This window comes from Blennius ocellaris, assembly GCF_963422515.1.
Source record: "Blennius ocellaris genome assembly, chromosome: 14".
NCBI classification, from domain to species: domain Eukaryota; kingdom Metazoa; phylum Chordata; class Actinopteri; order Blenniiformes; family Blenniidae; genus Blennius; species Blennius ocellaris.
In genome coordinates, this window is record NC_137663.1 from 24922904 (window position 1) to 24943941 (window position 21038).

The 21038-nt window shown below is 48.5% G+C and overlaps 2 protein-coding genes across 2 annotated transcripts in view; one reads left to right on the forward strand and one right to left on the reverse strand.

Moving 5' to 3' along the window:
* The window catches only part of auts2a (activator of transcription and developmental regulator AUTS2 a), a 323507-nt gene extending 320254 nt beyond the window's left edge, over positions 1-3253 (forward strand). The window contains 1 exon segment of the mRNA XM_080508686.1: positions 721-3253. Coding sequence (XP_080364812.1) covers positions 721-2005 — 1285 coding nt within the window. The 3' untranslated portion in view covers positions 2006-3253.
* A 13067-nt stretch (positions 3254-16320) lies between these two features.
* cxadr (CXADR Ig-like cell adhesion molecule) overlaps positions 16321-21038 on the reverse strand; it is a gene marked incomplete at its 3' end in the record, with an annotated part of 42633 nt that continues 37915 nt past the window's right edge. Inside the window, 5 exon segments of the mRNA XM_080508851.1 lie at positions 16321-16434; positions 16436-16616; positions 17591-17729; positions 18620-18742; positions 18850-19005. Of these exon segments, the coding sequence (XP_080364977.1) occupies positions 16321-16434; positions 16436-16616; positions 17591-17729; positions 18620-18742; positions 18850-19005 (713 nt within the window).

A 21038-nucleotide genomic window follows, 5' to 3' on the forward strand; every position in this document is an offset into this window, starting at 1 on the left:
CGATGTGATCAACTCCCGAAGACGTGAGACCTAGTTGAAAGTTTTTTCTACCGTGAGCGTCGGAGGAAAAGCTTCCGTCTCCACGGAAACCGTTGAATAAATAATTCTTGACTTTTTGTGTTTCGGCGAGAAAATGTACAAAGATACACCAGAGTCAATGGGAGGAAATCGTAGCAGTTGCTGCAAACAAAAGCATGTTTTGAGAGAACCGTTTATGTTACAGACAAAAGTGTTCCCTTATTAGAAGCACAAGGCTTGTAGCTACGTTTTGATGTATAACATGATAAGATTGAGTGAGAAATGTGGCCACAGTGACGAGAGAGAGACCAGAAATTCTCTCCATTCTAGAAGGTACCATTCAATTCCATGTTAAACTCCAGAAACGGCTGAAAACTTTATCAAACTTAAAGGTTCACAGGTTAAACTTGGTAGAAGATCGGAAAAATATATTGTTCTGAGTAGAGGACAGACAACACGGCAACATTTTAAGAATTAAGTGACGTCTCTGGCAGGAAGTATTTATTTGTGTTTTTCACTCCATTTGAATCCACCTTGAGGAAGACGTCCAGTTTAACGCTCAGCCGAATCGTTAACACAAGTCGTAGCGCATTATTCCCAAATTTTTTGTGTTCACGCGCCAAAAAAATGTAAAAAATACATGAAAATTCTAAAGAGTTTTCAGTCGGGATTAATGGGTGAAACTTTCTTTGTCCTTTTCAGGGATTCTGTGGAAAAGCGTCACCCCAGTCATCCGTCCCCGGTCCCGGTCAACACCATCAGCCTGCTGGGCCACAGCCGGCCCCCCGAGCACCACCGGACCCACCTGCCCCCGTCAGCCGGAGAGCCTCCGAGGGACAAGGAGAACAAGCCCAAGGAGCGCGAGCGCGAGCACCCGGACTCCTGGAAGGACAACGGCGCCGACGACCACAAGCTGAAAGACGGCCAGCACGGCGACAAGGACGCCCCCGTCATCCACGACGGCCGCGCGCCGGAGGACAAGGTGTCCGGCCGGGGGACGACGTCGCCCTACGTGCGGCAGACCAGCCTGGAGCGTCCCAACGGCGGCCTGAGCCGGGAGGCGCTGGACAAGAAGGTGGAGCTGTCCTACGAGCACCAGAAGAAGAGCGGCGAGGTGAAGGTGAAGGAGGAGAGGAAGGAGGAGCAGGACGGGTCCGGCGAGCGGCCCGGCGAGCGACTCGGCGAGCGGCTCGGCGAGCGGCCCGGCGAGCGGCTCGCCGAGCACCCGGTCTCCTCCGCCCCCAACCTCCACCCCCCCACCTCCATGCCCCTGCCCATGGGCATGGCGGGGGTCCACCCCATCAACAGCATCAGCGGCCTGGAGAGGACTCGAGTGGTGGCGCCCTTCATGGGCATCAGCCCCATCCCCGGGGCGGACCGCTTCCCGTACCCGCCCTTCCACTGGGACCCCATGCGGGACCCGTACCGGGGCCTGGACATCCACCGGCGGGACCCTCTGGCGAGGGACCTGCTGCTGAGGAACGATCCCCTGCACCGGCTGGCGGCGCCGCGCCTCTACGAGGCCGAGCGCTCCTACCGGGACCGCGAGCCGCACGACTTCAACCGCGAGCACGTCCACCCGCTGGCGCTGGAGCAGCGGCAGCGGGAGCAGGAGCGCGCCCACATGGAGGAGCGCGAACGCCTCAACATGCTCCGGGAGGACTACGAGCACGGCCGCCTGCACCCGTCCATGCACCACCCGGCGCTGGACGGACACCTGCCGCACCCGGCCCAGGGCCTCATGGCCCCCGGACTCCCGGGCATGCACTACTCCAGGGTGAGCCCGTCGGCCGCCGCGGCAGCGGCGGCGGCGGTCGCCGCCCATCAGAACGGCATCCTCAACAAGACTCCGCCCACGGCCTCTCTGAGCGCCCCGCCCCCTCTCATCCCCACGCTGGGCGCCCGGCCCGGCTCGCCGCGACGGACTACCCCCCTGGCCACGGACATCAGAGACAGACCGCCTCACAAAGACATCGAGGCGCGGTGAGCGGCTCCGCCCCCTTCCCCCCCGAACCCCGCCCCTCCCCCGCGCGTCCAGCTCACACCAAGCACTTAGCTTCGGGCGAAGCAAGACTGTAACATAGCTGTGAATAATTTATGTGAGCGGCGACTCGCCCACACCGACGAATGGAGACAATAATCATGGAACAAACAAACAAACAAACAAAAAAAAATTGTTTTTTTTGTTTTTTTTTCTTTCTTCGCTCCGGCTTTCCGTCGGTTCTGTCGTGCGGCGAGGCGGCGTGGCGCCCGGTACAGACGGATCGGCGTGTAGATAAACGTGTACAGTCGCTGTGCTCACTCCGTGTGGATTAAAAATCATGGTACAAATATGCAAAGAGTGTTTTGAAAGCTTTACTTTGAACAAATGTAAATACGGGAGTCTGGAGGATTCAGAATGTGCTTTTTTTTTTTTTGTTGTTGCTTTTTTTGCTATTTTTCTTTGGTTTTTGGACGCAGGTGATTTCACGCATTGTACCAGAGAGGGGGAGGAAAAAACAAAAAACAAAAACATAATTCAACTATGCAACAAATGTCTGTGCTCCTTTTTTTTTTTTTATTCTGAAAGCCGGCCTTCTCCACACTGAACTGCACCCAGCGAGGACAAAACGCCTGTTTTCTCTCCACGACTCAGACTTGGACCCGCTTTAACTCCGTCTGCAGTTAAAACCCTTTGGATGAATTCATCGACAAGCGACAATCCCAAATTTCAATGGATTTTTTTTTTCTTTCATGTAAAAATAAAACAAAAGCCAGCAGCACAAATCCAGTCTTTTTTTTTTTTTTTTGTTTAAATCTTCCACATCACTTCCAGTCTGGTTGTGGAGAGACTCCGGCACATTTAAAACAAAAAAAAGAAAGAAAAACCCCACCGTGACAGCACATCGGCCCCACCGGAGGAGTGTAAAGTACATGTTCGAGTTCTGTTGGTCAAACGGTGTGTTAAAAGTGCTTTCTTAAGTTGTTGTATCTACAAAATCAAAAGACAAAAAAAGGCAAGTCTCAACTCTATGGACAGTTTGTTTCTAACAAGCAGAGATCTATTTTAGTAGTCCCACTGAAGGTTTAGTTGTGCGCTTCAAACTCTGTGATATCATGTCGTGCGGTGTTTTTTAATCCAACATTAAAAATGTCCACCGGAGCCATAGTGGTTAGTCGATCGCGTAATTGCAAAAAAGATTGTTAAGATGAGAAACTTCTTCTTTTTTTTTTTCTTTTTTTTTTTTGAGCTGTTTACCATGTACAGAGGAGGGGGGAGGAGGAGGAAAGGGGGGGGAGAAAGTCTTTCTAGATCATGTACAAAAGTGAGAAGAAAAAAAAAATGAAGCGACTGAATCTTCAGCATGCTCCTCATTTAAACTTGTGTTATGTAAATTGTGCCATGTTATTAAAAAATGTGTACTAAGCCTTGTTTCTCAAAGTTTATTCGCCCTCTTTCCATGGCCGAGGATTACCTCCACCTGGATTACAAGTACTTTGAAAAGTACATTATCTCTATACCTTTATGATTAATATGGAAAATAAATTTAAAACAAACTGTACATGTATTTAGATATTGTCACCCTTTATACACTACGAATACTATGATGCAGTGATTCACAACCTGTTTGAATGACATTTTTTTACAAATATATGCTTTACTGGAAAAAGTATTGTTCAGCCAATTCTTCACTTATTTTCATGCGATTATCTGCACTTTCTACGTCTTGGCTTTTTAAAAATAGCCTCATTGTTTCATTTAGGCTTTTTTTTTCTTCTTTTTTTAACTTTCATTGTTTTTAACATCCGAATAAATCCAGTCATCCAGATAAAGTGAGTTTGGTTGAGATTGGATGAGAAGCGTTAACACGTCCCACTTTTTTTTCTTTTTCTTTTTTTTTTTTTCAATCTGATGGTAAAAAGATTTCTGGATTCTCCAAATTCATAAAGTCAACAATTCTTTTTAAGAACGCCAGTTTAATTTTGACCTGGTTTGTATGACAAGCATTGTGGGATTCCAAGAGTTAGTTCTTGCTGGTAAGTTCCTCTCATGTTGGTGTTTTTAACTGGCTCGGATCCGTTCCCTCACAGAAGTCCAATAAATAATTATTTTGGGCGGCTTCATGTATCCAAAGGGATGAGGAGTTTGGCTGAGTGAGACATAAATATAACTATTTCTTTCTAAATGAAACGTGGAACCACACGTTACATTTCATTCATTCCTCAGATCCAAGTAATTTTGCCAGGAAATCGTCCAAAATCACCACTAAGATAGTTTAAATAGCACAGACAATTTTGCCAAATCATTATTGAATTTTTTTTTTTGGTGAAATGTACAACCAAATAAATAAAATAAAATACTCATATAAGAGCTCAAACCATTTCATGATACAAATCAACCTGCAGTTCTTTCTGTGTCCAGTAGGTGTCAGTATAACACCAGTGTCGCTGTTTGTGATCCTCCACCGAGGCGAGAGAAGAAGCAGCTTTTGGAGGCTGCGTGAAGCCTGTTGGACGCCTCTGTTGTTTTCGTGCCTCGCGGAGGAAACATTTCATCTCCTGCAGCAACAATGACTTCACTTCAGGCTTTGAGAGACTTTATCAGCGAGCGACTCACCGCCGCCGCCGGAGAAATATTCTCCGTGTTCGAACACACGGTCCTGCGGTACGAGGAGCAGATCGCTCGGCAGCACAAACTACTGGAAATCAGCTGGAACCCTCGAGTCAAGCTGCACCGTACAGGTACGGGAGAGTCTGCACGTTGAACGCGTCTCGTGCAGGATCGCAACGTTTCTTTTGCAGCTTCGCAGACAGAAACGAGTTCTGGTTCGTAGTGAAACAACACGAGCGACTTTAAAGCTTCAGCATTAAACACAATCTGTGTCAGAAACGCAAGAAACAGCGTTTGCGCTGTTTGCAAACGGAAGAAGTGATTTATTTACACTCGGGAGTGTCTGTGTAGCTTTTACAGTGGACGTTTAGGATGGGCACTATTGTTGTGACGTCACTTCCGGGTAGACCAGCTCCGTTCAGTGCGGTTTTTTATTTTTATTTTTTTAAATTAAGACGTTGCACTTAAAAGACAACTCGCATGACTGGTATGACTCTTAAGCAGTGTTGGATAAGTTACTTTAACATATATTATTAGTTAGTTACAGTTTTCAGGTACTTAAAATTGCTTGTGTTGCTGCAGTGTTGTGATTCTGGTGTTTGTTATGAACACTGTGGTGTTTCATTATACAATGTTTAGAAATAACCTGCTTGTTCACAGCTCAAAGAAGCTAATCTTGCATCCAGACATGTTTATTATAAATGAGTGGAGTTTTTTTTGTTTCTAAATGTTTATATATTAAAAGTAGCCTGTTGTGTCACGTCCATCCATCACTGTAAAATATTCACACCAGTGACTTTTGCCTTGTTTCCCTCCAGAGAGTCCACAGCAACACGTTGGTCACCAGAAGACGATCTCCAGCCTGGAGCAGGAGGAACATGAAGCTCCACACGTTAAAGAGGAGGAGGATTTTCATGAGGAGACTGTTAGTGATGGTGGTAGAGACAATTCCCACGACTCAATGAGAGACTTGACCGCCCAGCGACTAACTGCTGCTGCAGGTATGGAAAAGTCTGAATGAACACGTGAACGTGACTGATGGAGGATCGGAGTTTGGTGAAATCGATAAAGCATGATTCAATTACTTAAAACTTGATTTAACAGTAATGCATGACAGGCGGGGTTTCCGGTCGGAAGTATTTTGGTGCGACACTGCGCTGCGCTCTCATGTTGAATTTTGAGATCGTCTGGAATCGGAATCGCGATAAGAATTCGATTCGGAACCGAATTTGAGAAGATGAGTGAAAATACCAACAAGAAAATGTTAATCCAGAAAAAGTGTTATTGTGTTCTAGAGCTCCTGCAGCACCGTGACGGTGGGGAGGAGCAGATCTTCAAACGGGAAACAAACTCCCGTCTAGAGCTGGAAGAACTAGAACCTCAACCGATCAGAGAGGAACAAGAAGAACCAGAACTTCTCAAGTTTAAAGAGAAACAAGAAGAACCAGAACTTCTAAAGTTTAATGAGCAACAAGAAGAACCAGAACCTCTAAAATTTAAAGAGGAACTAGAAGAACCAGGACCTTCACAGATTGAAGAGCCTGAAGAAGTCGGTACCTTGCAAGACGGAGGAAGCCATTCTTTTTGGGTTTCTTCTATTGAGGAGCAAATTTACCCGCGCGAACCGGGAGAAGCACCGGACACCGCTCAGCTCCTGTCTCACGACTCTGAAGTCCATCGTCAGTTGGTCCACGTGAAAACTCACACGGCCGAGTCGCCGTATTCCTGCAAAAGGTGTGGGAAGAGCTTCTATACGGGGAGTAATTTGTCGCGCCACGTCAGAACTCGCACATGTGAGCAGTCGCATTCCTGCGGGACGTGCGGGAAAACCTTCGAGAGGCAAAGTTACTTGATGCGCCACGTGCGGAGCCACACGGGTGAGAAGCCGTTTTCCTGCGAGACGTGCGGGAAAGGTTTCAGTCAACACAACCACATGCTGGTCCACACGCGAACGCACACGGGTGAGAAGCCGTATTCGTGTGAGAAGTGCGGGAGGCGTTTCAGCGACCACAGCGGCCTGCTGCGCCACGGGAAGACCCACACGGGTGAGAGGCCGTACACCTGTGAAATATGTGGGAAGAGTTTCAAGCGACAGAATCATTTGCTGGTCCACGTACGGATTCACACGGGTGAGAAGCCGTATTCCTGTGACACGTGTGGGAGAAGGTTCACGCATCGTAACTCGTTGAAGCACCACGTGAAAACTCACAGATGAAGTCATGACGGTTGAAATACATGTGGTTTCCATTTGTGTTGAATTTCACAGGATAAGTTTCATAAAGGATATTAGAAAAAAAACAAACACACTTTGTTTTCTAACGTTAATGCTTTTTCGTATGTTTTGAAAATATGACGTTAAATCTTGTATGAGCAGATGTGAGCTTTGAAGAAATGGAAATAAAATTTTGAATCCAGAGTTGATGTTTTGTATTTAACACGATTGAGTCATAATTTAACTTGTCACTTTTTTTTACGTTAAATTGGAAAAACACTTTTTGCTTTTATAATAATGCTTTATTATTTGTTAGTGCACTTTTCAACTGTGCAACTGGACATACTACAAACAATGCTAAAAACAATATCAAACACTTTTAGCGTTCCCACACATAACAACACATACATTTTACTCCCTTGTCTAGTAATTGTAATTGCCTTGTACAAGAACAGGTCATATTTATAACTTTATTTACAGACCAATATGCTTTGTGTATACGGTAAATTCATAGGAAATAGATTTATTTATATAGATTATTCTGTACATGTGTGTGCGTATTTATATAAATATATATATTTAGAAATTCGTGTTGCTGTAATCTCTGTATTGGAGGTTTTTGACGTGACTGATTATTTTGTAACCCACAGACATTTAGAATGAAACGATATTTTCAGCTAAAAAACAAAGTACATACTACTGAAAATGAAAGCTTGGATATTTAAGCCATAAAAATGTGACTTTTAATGGCGTTAATCACTCGAAACCGATGTAAACAATCCGTATTCTCGCTCTGTTGATAAAATCAGTGACGTGGCACGTTTTTGAGTGACGTCATGACGTCACTCTTACTATCGCCCCGGGGACGATGGAAAAACTAACCGGTTCTTTGGCGGTGCATGTTTAAGAGCTGGACCCGGACGAGCAACTGGTTGTTCTGGTGGAAAAGTGACGTCACAGAGGAAACATTTAATCTCCTGCAGCAACAATGACTTCACTTTGAGAGATTTCATCAGCGTGCGACACATAAATAAATATTCTCCGTGTTCGAACACACGGTCCTGCGGTACGAGGAGCAGATCGCTCGGCAGCACAAACTACTGGAAATCAGCTGGAACCCTCGAGTCAAGCTGCACCGGACAGGTACGGGAGAGTCTGCACGAGCACGTTGAACGCGTCTCGTGCAGGATCGCAACGTTTCTTTTGGAGCTTCGCAGAGATAAACGAGTTCTGGTTCATAGTGAAACAACACGAGCGACTTTAGAGCTTCAATATTAAACACAATCTGCGTCAGAAACGCAAGAAACGGCGTTTGTGCTGTTTGCAAACGGAAGAAGTGATTTATTTACACTCGGGACTGTTTGTGTAGCTTTGACAGTGGACGCTTACGATGGACGCTATTGTTGTGACGTCACTTCCGGCTGAAACAACACGAACGACAGAAGGAGAAAGCAGAAAGTTTCAGCATTTAACAAAATACACATAACAAACGGTGTTTGCGCTGCTTGCAAACGGAAGAAACGATTTATTTACCCTTGGGACTGTTTTTCCCCCCCGGACGCTATTGTTGTGACGTCACTTCCGGGAATACCAGCCACTTCAGTTAGTTGTTGTTTTTGTTTGTTTTTAATTAAGATGCACTTAAAATACAACTCCCAGGACTAGTATGACTCTTAAGCAGTGTTGGATACGTTATTTTTTAATATATATTAGTAGTTAGTTTCAGTTTTCAGGTACTTAAAGTTGCAGTGTTGTGATTCTGATGTTTGTTATGAACACTGTAGTGAATGCATAATACAATGTTTAGAAATAACCTGAATATATATAGTATAGCACTAACGTTCAGCCCTCAAAGACGCTAATGTTGCATCCAGACAGTTTTCCCATGTATTCTTTTTCAACCATACAGTTTCTGTCAGTTTGTTAAAAAATAAGTAGAATTTTTGTTTCTAAATGTTTTTTTTCTCTCCTTCCACCTGATCTGCCCTGCTTGCTGCTCTGACCCTGTACTGGCTTTTGTCAGAATCTATTCGGAGCCTCTGTCTATATATTAAAAACTGAAATTATGAAATAGATCAGACACGTTGGACTCCTGGAGGATCGTGTGATAAACGAACTCAAAAGTAAGCAGGATGCTACTTTTGAACATCTACACGTGATGGAATCCAACTTGGAGGAGTTGACAGCGAGAAGATGTGAACTTTGACGAAATGTAAATAAAATGTTGATGAATCCAGAGTTCGATGTGTTGAGTTGTAATTTAACACTTTTTCACGCTACATTGGAAATAAAAACACGTTTTCTTTCCATAATGTTGATAATTTGTAAGTTAACTTTTCAATTGTGCAACTCAAAATACTACAGACAACAATATAGTGCTATAAACAATGTCAAACACAGAAATGGCAATAAAATTTTAAGAAATTAGTTTTAAAAGGGTTTTAATCCCATTTAAATAATGTGTCGCCGTCATAGCAACTTGTATCACAAATATATCATAGTATAATTAATAATAATGATCTAATAATTCATCATTACTAAATCTTGATTAGTAGAAGTCAACCTTTACCCCTGAAATCTACTTGCAACTGTCGATTTCTGGTGTGGAACCTTCACTTGCAGTCTGCCTCGTGGACACCAGGGGGCGCCAGTGCACACGGCTTGGGTCTGTGGCTGAGTGAGTGTGAAGGATGCTGAAGAGCGCTGAGGTGATGTCCTCCATCCGGGGAGGAGAACCGGTCTGTCAGGTTCACCTCCTGAGCACCGCCATCGCCACGCTGCCCGACAGGTCCGGCTGCATTTCGTGTGCGTGCGACGATTATTGTCTTTTCTTTTGTTGTTGTTTTTTCTCCTTTGTGTGTATTTGAGCTTTCAGCTGTGGAGCAAATAGAGACACTCGCTTCCGTCTGACTGGTGAGGATGTGGCCGGAGGCTCACCTGCCTCTACCTCTGTTCTCACACAGGAACAAACAGGAACCTGCGACGCCGCGGCAACAACCAGCAGAACAGCGTTCTCTGGGAAAAGAGATTTGCACAAAGCCCCAGATCATATTTCATCAGATAAAAAAAAGAAAAGCAACCTGAGCTCCACCTGTGAATCTACACTGTAATCTGCCCTGTTCCTCAAAACAAAATACCAATTAATTCAAGATCCTGGGATCTTTCCTCCCCCCGCTGGCTGCGATTCTATTCTAATCGCCTCCAAACAAACACGCTCCTAAAAATACTTCCCCGTGCAGGAATGGGAAGGAATCCCATCTCTCACTGGGAGCGTTCCCCCGGTGTTTTCCTCCGGTAAACACCCGGAAGCCCACCAGAAGCTCGTGACCTTTGGACGTGAAGGTCGCCGTGTGTAAAGTAACGGAAGCTGAACGTCCATAAATATCGATAGGATTTCACATTTCGTCGGGACGAGAGGAGCAGAGGTTCTCTTCTTTTATTCTGTCCGTTTTGAAGTTTTAATTCCCAGCAGAATTGTGTGTTTCCTGTGAATGGATTCTTATAAGAGATCGTTGTCAAAGACCTTCTCGTTAAGCTGCTGGAGGTTTGTGTGGCGTGGAGACGATCAACGGTGCAATTATGCATTTTTGTCCATATTGTTCAAAACATGACGCCGAGGTTGAAAATCTTCGACCCGATTGGTCAAAAAAGATGAACGGATGAACCTCATTTCGAATGGCTGCAGCATCTTTTCCTCTATGCTGTATTTAATTGAGTTTTCACCTCCATTCTACAGTTTCTCCTTATTTATGATCCTCTCATCCTCATTTTCACCCGATTGCTCTGCTTCCCATTCAAATGAAACCTCGACGTCGTTCAACCTTCAAAACAAATCGTCAATGCGAGACGGCTGCCTTTCATTTGTCTCTTCGGCTCCTTCTGTTGTTCCGCACAACCTGTAGGTCGAGGGAACAAAACGTCAAGTCAGACTGCAGGGCGACCTCATTAAATCAATTCTATTAAACATTCTGCAGTGAAAACTGTGCAAAGCTCCGAATCCCGGCCGGCGAGAGATTGATGATTACGGCACGAATCGCAGAAACGAGTCACATTCCTGCTCTGACCCCCCCTGTGAGGGTGGAGGAGCTACGTGTCCAGCATGGAGACGAGGCATTGTCTAATTGCTTGGCTGGAAATAGTGTGTGTGTGTGTGTGTGTGTGTGTGTGTGTGTGTGTGTGTGTGTGTGTGTGTGTGTGTGTGTGTGTGTGTGTGTGTGTGTGTGTGTGTGTGTGTGTGTGTGTGTGTGTGTGTGTGTGTGCGCAATTCTAAAAGGGATTGCCCCATCTTGTTAAATCACCACCATGACCTTTGCCCTGAATGTGGCCACTCTGGGAGATGCAACCGCACACCGATGCCTGAACACACACACACACACACACACACACACACACACACACACACACACACACACACACACACACACACACACACACACACACACTCTATATCACTGACATCGCCGCGGTGATAATAGAGATGACCCCAATCATCAGAGAGGGGAAAAAGGGAAACTGAAGCCGCTTCCTTCGCCAAGGCCGCCTCTTTATTGTCGTGCCCCCGGTGATGTCACGGCGTGCCGAGGCGGTCACCTGTAATCGAGTCCAGATTAAACGTACAAATCACATTGTAACCGACCGAGCCGAGGGGGGGGTGGGGGGGAGGGGTGGTCGGAGAGGTCAGAGGTCAGAGGATCTGGGAGAGAGGACATCAAAGCAGGCGTCCTGAACTTCTGCCGGTGAGGAGAAGCTTCTGGAACGTCCTCCTGTGGGAAGACCTGGAGTGCCACTCGTGCAATGTTGGAATAAAATGTCACGAACATGTCGTGAACGAACGTAGTGGAGAGAGAGAGAGAGAGAGAGAGACAGAGGGAGAGAGAGCGAGAGAGAGTTATCTATAAAAGACGTGACGTCGGTGGACTGAGTCTAATCGCTGCTCCCTCGTCTCCCTGAAGCACTGAAGGGAAGGTCGTTCATGAAAAGTCACAGATTAGTCATCGAAATGCAGCAGCGTGGCGACGAAGAGCTGACCTGAGATGATGCTGAGACGCAACGGGCGATAGAGGTCGACCATCAACAGATGGAGGAAGAGGAGGAGGAGGAGGAAGAGGAGGAGGGTGCAGTTTCCTGCATGGGAAGACTAGAAGAATGAGGAAGAAGAGAAGTAGGAGGAAGAAGAGGAGAGCAAGGACAAGAAGGATGAGGAAGAAGAGGAGGAGGAGGTTGAAGATGAAGAGTAGGTCGGAGGATGAAGAGGAGGGGGACGAGGAGGACGAGGAGTAAGATGGTGCAGTCTCCTGCTCCCCAGCGTGGGGAGAGGAAGAGGAAGAGGAAGAGGAAGATGAGGAGGAAGAGGAAGGAGCAGCCTCCTGCTCCCAGCTTGGGGAGAGGAAGAAGAAGAGGAAGAGGAAGATGAGGAGGAAGAGGAAGGAGCAGCCTCCTGCTCCCAGCTTGGGGAGAGGAAGGAGCAGTCTCCTGCTCCCTGTTTGGGGAGATGAAGAGGAGGAAGATGAAGAGAGGAGACGAAGAGGCCTGGCAGATGTGCGGCAGCCGCAGAGACGTGGGATTCGAAACCGCCGCTCCGCAGGTTGTTCGAGGCGACTGAGCCTCAAAGTTCAGTCTGTCGCCTCTTCGCTCGACACGACGTCCCGCCAGTGTGACGTCACCGCCGCCGCCATCATTAAGGCGCCCGGCGGAGGGGGCGGAGCCTCGGCTCTGGATCCCCTCCAACCGGCACACGGGGGACGGCGTCCAAAAATGGCCGCAGCTCGTCAGCCATTCATCCGGCGGGGCTGCAGAGAGCAAAACACTCACATCGTAATCTGTGTCATTTTACATCCGGAGTGCTAAAGTACTGCTGCGGAGCCGCGCCTCATGCATATGCATGCCCCCCCCCCCCCCCCCCCTCCACCCTCCACCCCCCCCCCCTCAAACCCCCCCCAACCCGACGGAGGCTTTCTAAAAACGGCAGCGAGCTTAACGTGACTGAGGCGGCAGACTTTGATGAGACCGGCGCTTCTCAGAGGCCTCCTTTGTCGGCGGCCGGCGAATCGCGCTTTACAAGATAAATCTTCCCGCGAGCGGCCGGCTTAGACTGTATACAACCCGATAAGGTTGCCAAGGAAACCCTCCGGGGGGAACCAATCAGAGGACATGTACTCTTTCTTTTTTTATTTTTCTTGATCTGGGCAAACAATTAATACCACTGCAGGGTGGTGGTAGGGGGGGGTGAGGTGATCCAACATCCATGCTTCGGGTCCGTCAATCAGGACGTTATTAATAAATATATATTTTCAAAAGTCATGAATGTGCGTGGGGTGTCCATAAATCTCATCTGCACGCGCCGCTAATGTCCTTTTAATGAACGTTTAGAATGCGGCGGCCATAAAAGTGCCGTTATAGCTCACCACGTCCATTTGTAAGACGGTGGGATTGGTACACCCCCCCATCCCCCCCCACCCCCACTCCTCCCAGCGGGGGGCCATTAGGCGGCATGAGAGACTCCGCCGGGCTGCAGATCAATGCCCCAGGGCCTGATCTGTTACTGACATCCAATTATAGCGATGGGGGTTCCGCTTAGCGCCAGTTAGCCACTGCTTCAGTCTTCCCATCGACTTCCTGTCAACGAGCGATCGGCTGATAATCAACGATCGATCCTGGCCACATGTCAGGACCGCCACCATGTTGGGTGGAGAAATAGAATCCCGGAAGGGGGGAGTGGGGGGGGGGAGGTGGGGGTGGGGGGCAGCAAAGTTAATTAGGAACAACTTTGATTAGTGCTGGCGTGCAATGAAAGTCATTACCCAGCACGTTAAGTAAAGAAGGAAATTGGCTGTAATTGAAGAAGAAGAAGAGGAAGAGTTGAAACAAATGAGTGGAGATGGAGGAGGCGGGGGGGGGGGCGGGGGGGGGGGGGGGTCACGACGGCAGGATTGATTAATTACCCTCGGCCTGTTGGTGGAAAGTCACCGTGAGATTGTTTACATGTTTACGAACCGAAGGTGAATTTACCAACCGACTTTGACTCAAGTGGTGTTGATTAAAAGGGATCGGGGCTCTGTTTCCATGACGACGGTGGTCGGAGTCAAAACTTTTTTTGAAAGACTGCGAAAAAACGACGACTTTTCTGAAAAGCTCGTACTGCACACGCTCATCACGGCGAACAGACGGGTCATTATACAAACAAACAGCACCCACTAGTGGCCCAACATGAAAACACCATTTTCAAGTGTTTCTGTCGTTTTCAAAACAAGGCATCGCTTCCTCTTGCCTTTCAAATTAAACTCCACTGATATCAAGTTTATGCTTTCAGTTTTAATTATTTGGTTGAATAAAAACATATTATTTTGGAAAATGATGATTTTTTACACTGTCGATGTGTCAAATTAACTAAATTAAATGTGTTTTCATTCGTGACACTTTTAAAAACAGAAATAACTTGAATCAGACTCCACACCTGTTGAAATACACCCCAAAAAATTTATTTTCTATACAGATAAATTTAGTATTATCATATTATACTATATATTTCTGCAGAATTAATCCGTTTCAGTCGGATTTCATTCGTAGAAGTGTAAGTGTGACATCTTAAACATAAATCTGAGATTTCATAAATGACAAAAGTCTGTGAGAAACTGATCAGCACATTTTCTTTAATGGAAAAACTAAAGTGGAAGGATCACTTTTGTCATTTCCGCTGCATACAGACACACACGGGAGGAAGTCGGATCGTTTCATCGACTTTTATTATTCAAAAATACAACACAAAAATACACACGAAAAGAAAGCGGGGGTTAGTACTGCAAGCTAGTTAATATTGTTAGTGGGTGATGTGAGAGGAAACCCTCCCTTCCAGCTCCGCAGGAGGACACACACACACACACACACACACACACACACACACACACACACACACACACACACACACACACACACACACACACACACACACACACACACACACACGGCTCCTGCGTCAGGTGTGGATCAGCCAATCACAGCACAGCATCACATTTACATCCATGGTAACATCGGCATGTCGTTCCTTTGCGCGGTGGTTAGATAGGGCGAATCGACGGGGGCGTTAATACACACAGCCAGAACCGTACAGGTCACCTAAAGAACAGCACATCAATTATTGAAGTGAGAATTTGTCATTTAAAAAAAAAAGAAAAGAAAGAAAGGGAAAAAAATAAGAGTTTGAGCTAAAGTAAAGGAGGTGAAAGTTTCGATCGAGGCAACAGAAAACAATCGATGGTCTGACGGACTGTCGTGTTGTTTGAGTGGCAGTGGCGGCCATGCGGGGCGACGCTACAACACTACCGGGGGGGCGAGAAGGCACAATAGATCAGAAGAATCCAGGTCGGGGGGTCAAGGGGGGGGTTAATGGAAGGCTACGAGACGGAGGAGGAGAGTAAGGCGAAGACGGCTGAGCCACCAGGAGATGGAAGTGGAGCTGACCGACTTCTACCTGTGTGTGTGTGTGTGTGTGTGTGGGGGGGGCAAGGGGGTGGGGGGGGTAAGACGACGACGACTCCTCCCCCAACTCTTCACATCCTTCATTAAAATGTGCAATTAATGCTACATAAGCCGCGGAAGGTTTGATATCGACCACTGAGGCGAGGTTAATCAAGATATCGGCTGCTTGTAATGAGGAGGATTACACATGCAGCACTCCGGTGGGGGGGGGGGGGGGGGGGGGGCAGTGTGTGTGTGTGTGTGTGTGTGTGTGGTCATAGACATGTTCTGGTGGCCTGGAAGCTGCAAACAGTCAAACACAATTAAATCTGATTGCTTGGTGAACCTCGTTGTCCAGATGCAGCCGGTGTTTCCCTCCTGTTAGGAGAGGGGGGGGGGGGGGGGGTCGGGTCGGGGCGGGGGGGGTCTTCTGTTTAAGATCGGTCAAGAAGTAATAATCTTCCCAAGCCCCGCCCCCCCACCTCACCACCAGCCAATCCCTGCACCCAGAAAACGATTCAAATCACAGAGCAACGGTTAAAAAAAAAAAAAAAAAGACTCGATGTTAAATAGGCATTGAAAAGTCCCACACACTGACGGGTTCTACACACGAGCATGCATACGGCTGTACAGCGGGCCGGGCGGCGGCCGGGTTGATTTCAACATACAGTTTCTCTACCATAGTGATCCATCGTTTAAAAAAACAAACAAAAAAAAAAAAAAAAGAGAGCGAGAGAGAGAGAAAACACATGCTCATGTATGTACAATATATTCGGTGTTTTGACCGTTATACTTCATGACTGGTGACAAAGTCCAGGACATCAAATGCATCCGTTTGTTTTTCTTCTTCTTCTTCTTCTGCAGTAAAAAGTTTGTTACTCTCGACTTCCCGGCGGCAGAGCGGATCTTCATCAGAGGAGGACGAGGAGCTAAAAGTCAGGCGAGCGCCCGTCACAGCCCCCCCCTCCCCTCCCCTCCCCTCCTCCCTCCTCCTCCCACCTCCTCCCCCTTCACGGGGGGGAGGGGGGGGAGAAAAGGGGCGGGGCTAGACGATGGAGCCGTCCCGGTTCTGCGCGGGGATCATGACGGGGATGGCGCCCATGCGGCTGAGGTTGGGCCCCGACATCCGGACGGCGGTGGAGGTGGCGGAGGGCGGGGGGCAGGGGGGCGTGGCTGGGGGGCCGGTCGAACTCCTCCGAGGGGATCTTGTCGTACTGCGGCTTCAGGGCGTAGTCGTGGTGCAGGTTGGAGGGCGACATGGAGCCCAGGGAGGAGCGCTGGCTGCCCACCGTGAAGCTGCGGGCCGTCGACACGCGGCTTTTAGGCGGCGGCACGTCTTCCCTGGAGGGGGGGAGGAGGGGGGGGCACAGTCAATGTTTAGACAGAGAAGAGAGGAAAACGTAAAGCGACGTCTACTGGCTGTTCCAGATTATTTGATGCGTTCAAACTCTCTTCACTTCCTTTCACAAGGTCTCACAAAGAAGCTTCTGTCTATAAATGAAACTTTTTTTGAAAAGAATGTTCAATTACACAATGATCTCCACTCCAGTGCAGTTTATTTTAGTTTATTTTCCATCTTTCTGGAATCAAGTTTGTCATTTGGAGTCAAATGGGGAAAAAAATCTCCCCCTGATGTGTCGTAAAAGCAGGACGGCGTTTGACGGAGAGAGGCCATAAAAGTGAAGAACGACGGGAGGGGAGTCATCTCAAGAGCAAATCCTGATCTGACTGGATAAAAAAAAGGGGAGAAATAATTGGGGGAGGAAGTCGGCGAGCATCCGACCGCCGCCGTGCCCCCGACTCCCTCTGCCACCACCCTCTGCCACCACATTAACAGCTAATAAGCAGCAATAATCCAGTTTGAATGCTCGATCACGGCGGGGCCGGGGGGCCCGGGGCCTGTTCGGGTCCCGTGGCTTCACGCTCTGGTGTTTCTGCAAATGTCAGTGTGTCGGGCGGCGAACTAATCCTCTTTGTCCCGCGGCGTGAGCGCCGCCATTGTGGCCGCGGACAGATTCAGTCCACGGCGGAGGGACAGTAAGCCCGCCGGGCCGGATGGAGGAGGAGGAGGAGGAGGAGGAGGAGGAGGAGGAGGGGTTAGGTTGGGTGGGGGGGGGCGGAGCAAACAAAGCTTTCAAACTGATTACCACAGCTGTTTATTTCAGAAGGGGTTAAAAAAGGAAAATGCTGATGGAGACAAACCATTTTCACGGCTGTTGGGGTGTTGAGACGTGATCATGTGTGTGTGTGTGTGTGTGTGTGGGGGGGGGGGGGGATCATCTGGCAGCAATAATCACATGTAGTTTCTGTCCCACCTGATCTCGTTGCAGATCTCCTTCTCGTACTTCTTCCTGTGGCGGGCGCGGCAGCAGCAGAAGAGGACGATGGCGATGAGGAGGAGGATGAGGAGCACGGCGATGATCGATCCCGCGATGATGCCGGCGGTGTTCGGAGCTGGAAGGATAGACGTCGGCAAGCGATGACGTTTGATTTTCAAGCTGAAACTGATTCACTGACAACGCAACGTTTTTGAGGACGCTTCGACAGCGAAGCCGTGATAACGCGGCGGCGGCGGCGCACCCCCACTGTTTCACCGTGAAACCCGACCGACGGCGCCAACTCGTGGCCCGACAGGCTCGCTCCTCGCTGCACGGCAACGAGAAACAGTGAATTCAGCTGAAGGTTGTGGGGGTATGAAGCTCCCTGAGGCTGGAGGCTTTTTAAGCAATTTCAACCCATTTGAGAGACGTGTGTCAAACTCTGAGAGACGAGAAGAAAAAAGACTGGCGGGCAGAGAGAGAGAGAGAGAGAGCGAGAGAGAGCGAGAGAGAGAGAGATACTGAAATCAAGCCTGAAATGTCCAAATCCCCACCCGGCACCTGGAACATGGTGCAGCGGGGAGGCTGACGGCGCCGTCCCAGCATGGGGCCGCAAAACAAAGTCTGTACGGGGAAGAGTTTTCTCTGGAACGTAACTTGATAAAACTTCACCGACTTCCTGTGATTAACTGTCAGATTGTGAAGGGAGAACAGACGAGCTTTGAAAACTGCAGTTTTTTGTTGTTTTCTTTCCCCGGTAGAGAGAGAACTTTTCAGAACGTCATTTGTGTCAGGAAACAGGATTCGGAGGCATGAGGTCACGATCGCAGGGAGGCGTGTCTTCCGGAGAAACCTGCCACTGGTGTTTTCTATAAATATTGTTTTGTTTTCAGGCATGCGGGGAAGATAATGGGCGGGTCCGGGTTTCACGGTTCACTGGTGAAACTGAATGGATGCAACAAGACAAGCTGAATCACAAGCCGTCAAAACGTCAAACAATACAAGAATTCTTTGTCCTGAACTCACGAGGTGTGACTTTGAGGTGGAGGATACAGTCCTCGGTGCCGACGCGGTTGGAGGCCACGCAGCGGTACGTGCCGGACGCGCCGGCGGTCACGTTCTTCACGCTCATGGTGCCGCCCATGGCATCTGTAGTGGGGGGGGGGGGGGCAACAAAACAAACAAAAAACCACATGGATGAAGCGACGGCGGTGTTGTGTGGAGGGGGCGTGTACGAAGGGAGGAGGTTCCGGTACCCAGCACGGCGGAGCCGGGCAGCAGCCTGGTGTCGCTGGTCTTTTCCCAGCTGTACTTGAGCGGCGACGTTCCCTCCTTCGACGTGCACCTCAGCACGATGTTGTTGCCTTCCAGGGTGGCGCCGTCGGTGGAGCACCTGGGCTTGGAGGGCCTGACTGTGGAGAGAGAGAGAGAGAGAGAGAGAGAGACAGAGAGAGAGAGGGGGGAGGCGGTTCAGACGGGTGAGGAGCGGCCGACATATGCAGGTGGTCACATTAGCTCTGAATCACTCGTCCCTCCTGCCTTCAACCCCGCTATTTGTATTTTTTTTTTCCCCCAATGGCGAAGCGGCGTCTGCTTATTGAGCACACGAAAGTTGATTTCCTCCCGTGCTCAAAGCAGCAGTCGTCAGCGAGACGAGAGCAGTAATCAGAGTAATTGATACAGCTGCCGTCATTACGGGAGCTGTCAGTCAGGATAATGACAAGAAAGACAGGACACACACACACACACATACACACACACACACACACACACAAAACCAGACACACACACAAATCCACGACAGAAGATAGAGGACACACTTTGTGGCTCAAAGTCCTGCAGCAGAAACGTGAGCAAACGCTCCCCGGTCAGTCAGCAGTGCTGGCAGGAGATGAGACGGGCGGATTCTAAACAAACAGAGCCTCAAATGAAAAGCAGACCAACTCGAGTGGAGCCCAGACACATGGGGTGTGTGTGTGTGTGTGGGGGGGTGGGGGTGTGTGTGGGTGTGGGTGGGGGGGGGGGGGCTGGTTTGACTGTGATGCGATGATGTTTGGAGAGAGAAAATCTGACATCATGGCATGGTAATGGGCTCTGTAACCACAAAACCCCAGAGAGGGGCTCTCCAGATCTGAACCAGGTGTCGGTGTGTGTGTGTGTGTGTGGGGGGGGGGGGGGGGGGGGGGGGGGGGCTTATCAGGCATAACCGTAAGGATTAACAGCACTGAGAGCTCTTTAGCTAATCTCAAACACACAGGGTGACGACGAAAGGGGCAAAAACACAAGAGAACAAAATTAAAGGAGCCTGATGGATAGATGCCTCCCGACGCGCGCGCACACACACACACACACACACACACACACACACACACACACACACACACACACACACACACACACACACACACACACACACACACACACACACACACACACACACACACACACACACACACACACACACACCCTCATGCAGCAACACTGTAAATGTCAGAGGCCGATGACATTTTAAATACGTCTTTAAAGGTGAAAGTCAACACGTCCGTGGGCTGTAGCGCGCGGCCCGTCGCATTACGACCGCTGTCCGGCGAGCCGATTTATGCGTTCGAACGACGAGGTCGGCGAAGGTGAGCGACGCAGCGGGAGCCCAGAGACGCAGAGGGCAGGGCCGTACGGCCGTACAACCGTACAACCGCACGGCGGTCTCCTGAAGTAAGCAGATTTATGAGCCGCACAAGGCTAACTTAAGGACGAGATAAGTGGAAAAGAATAGCTGGACGGGAAGCGGCGCAGCGGCGGCTTCAGGAGTGACGGCCGGTGATTGCAGGACGGTAAAGTGACATCTAAGATAAATGAGATCTGCTTGGTGAGCTTCACAGGGAGGTCCTGGACGTGTGCAGATTCTAACTCTCAACAAATAGTTTCGCAGTTTGTGTCTGCAAACACCAACCTCTTCTGTATTACTGCTTTAAAGATGCTGTGGTGCATTCTTAGAGCTTGTTTACACCGTTTTAAATCCCCAGTTTTATTTTGTAAGTTGTGTGGCACTATGTTCAACAGCATGCTATAACAATTTAATTGGTAAGTGTTCGCATTCTAAGTAATAAGTTTAAATATCTATTTTCAGTCTGTTCTGAACACAAGTACCGTGACATGATCTAACAAGGTTTTCAAGTAAAAATGCAAAACTTTCGTCACGGAGTCACTTTGAAAACGCTCCACCTAGTGGCCCAACATAAAAACTACACCGATTATTGTTTCTGCCGTTTTCAAAACGTTGCAGTGTAAATTGCAAACGCTGACTGAATCCCTCCACTGGACACATACTTGAAACCAGGAACGTTTGTAAACCACAACAAATCATCTTCGGGTGGATTTGGTAAAAGCTGAGGAGCTTTGATTGCAGATCGATTGTGAGTGAAATTCGAGTTCTCAGCTGTTCTTT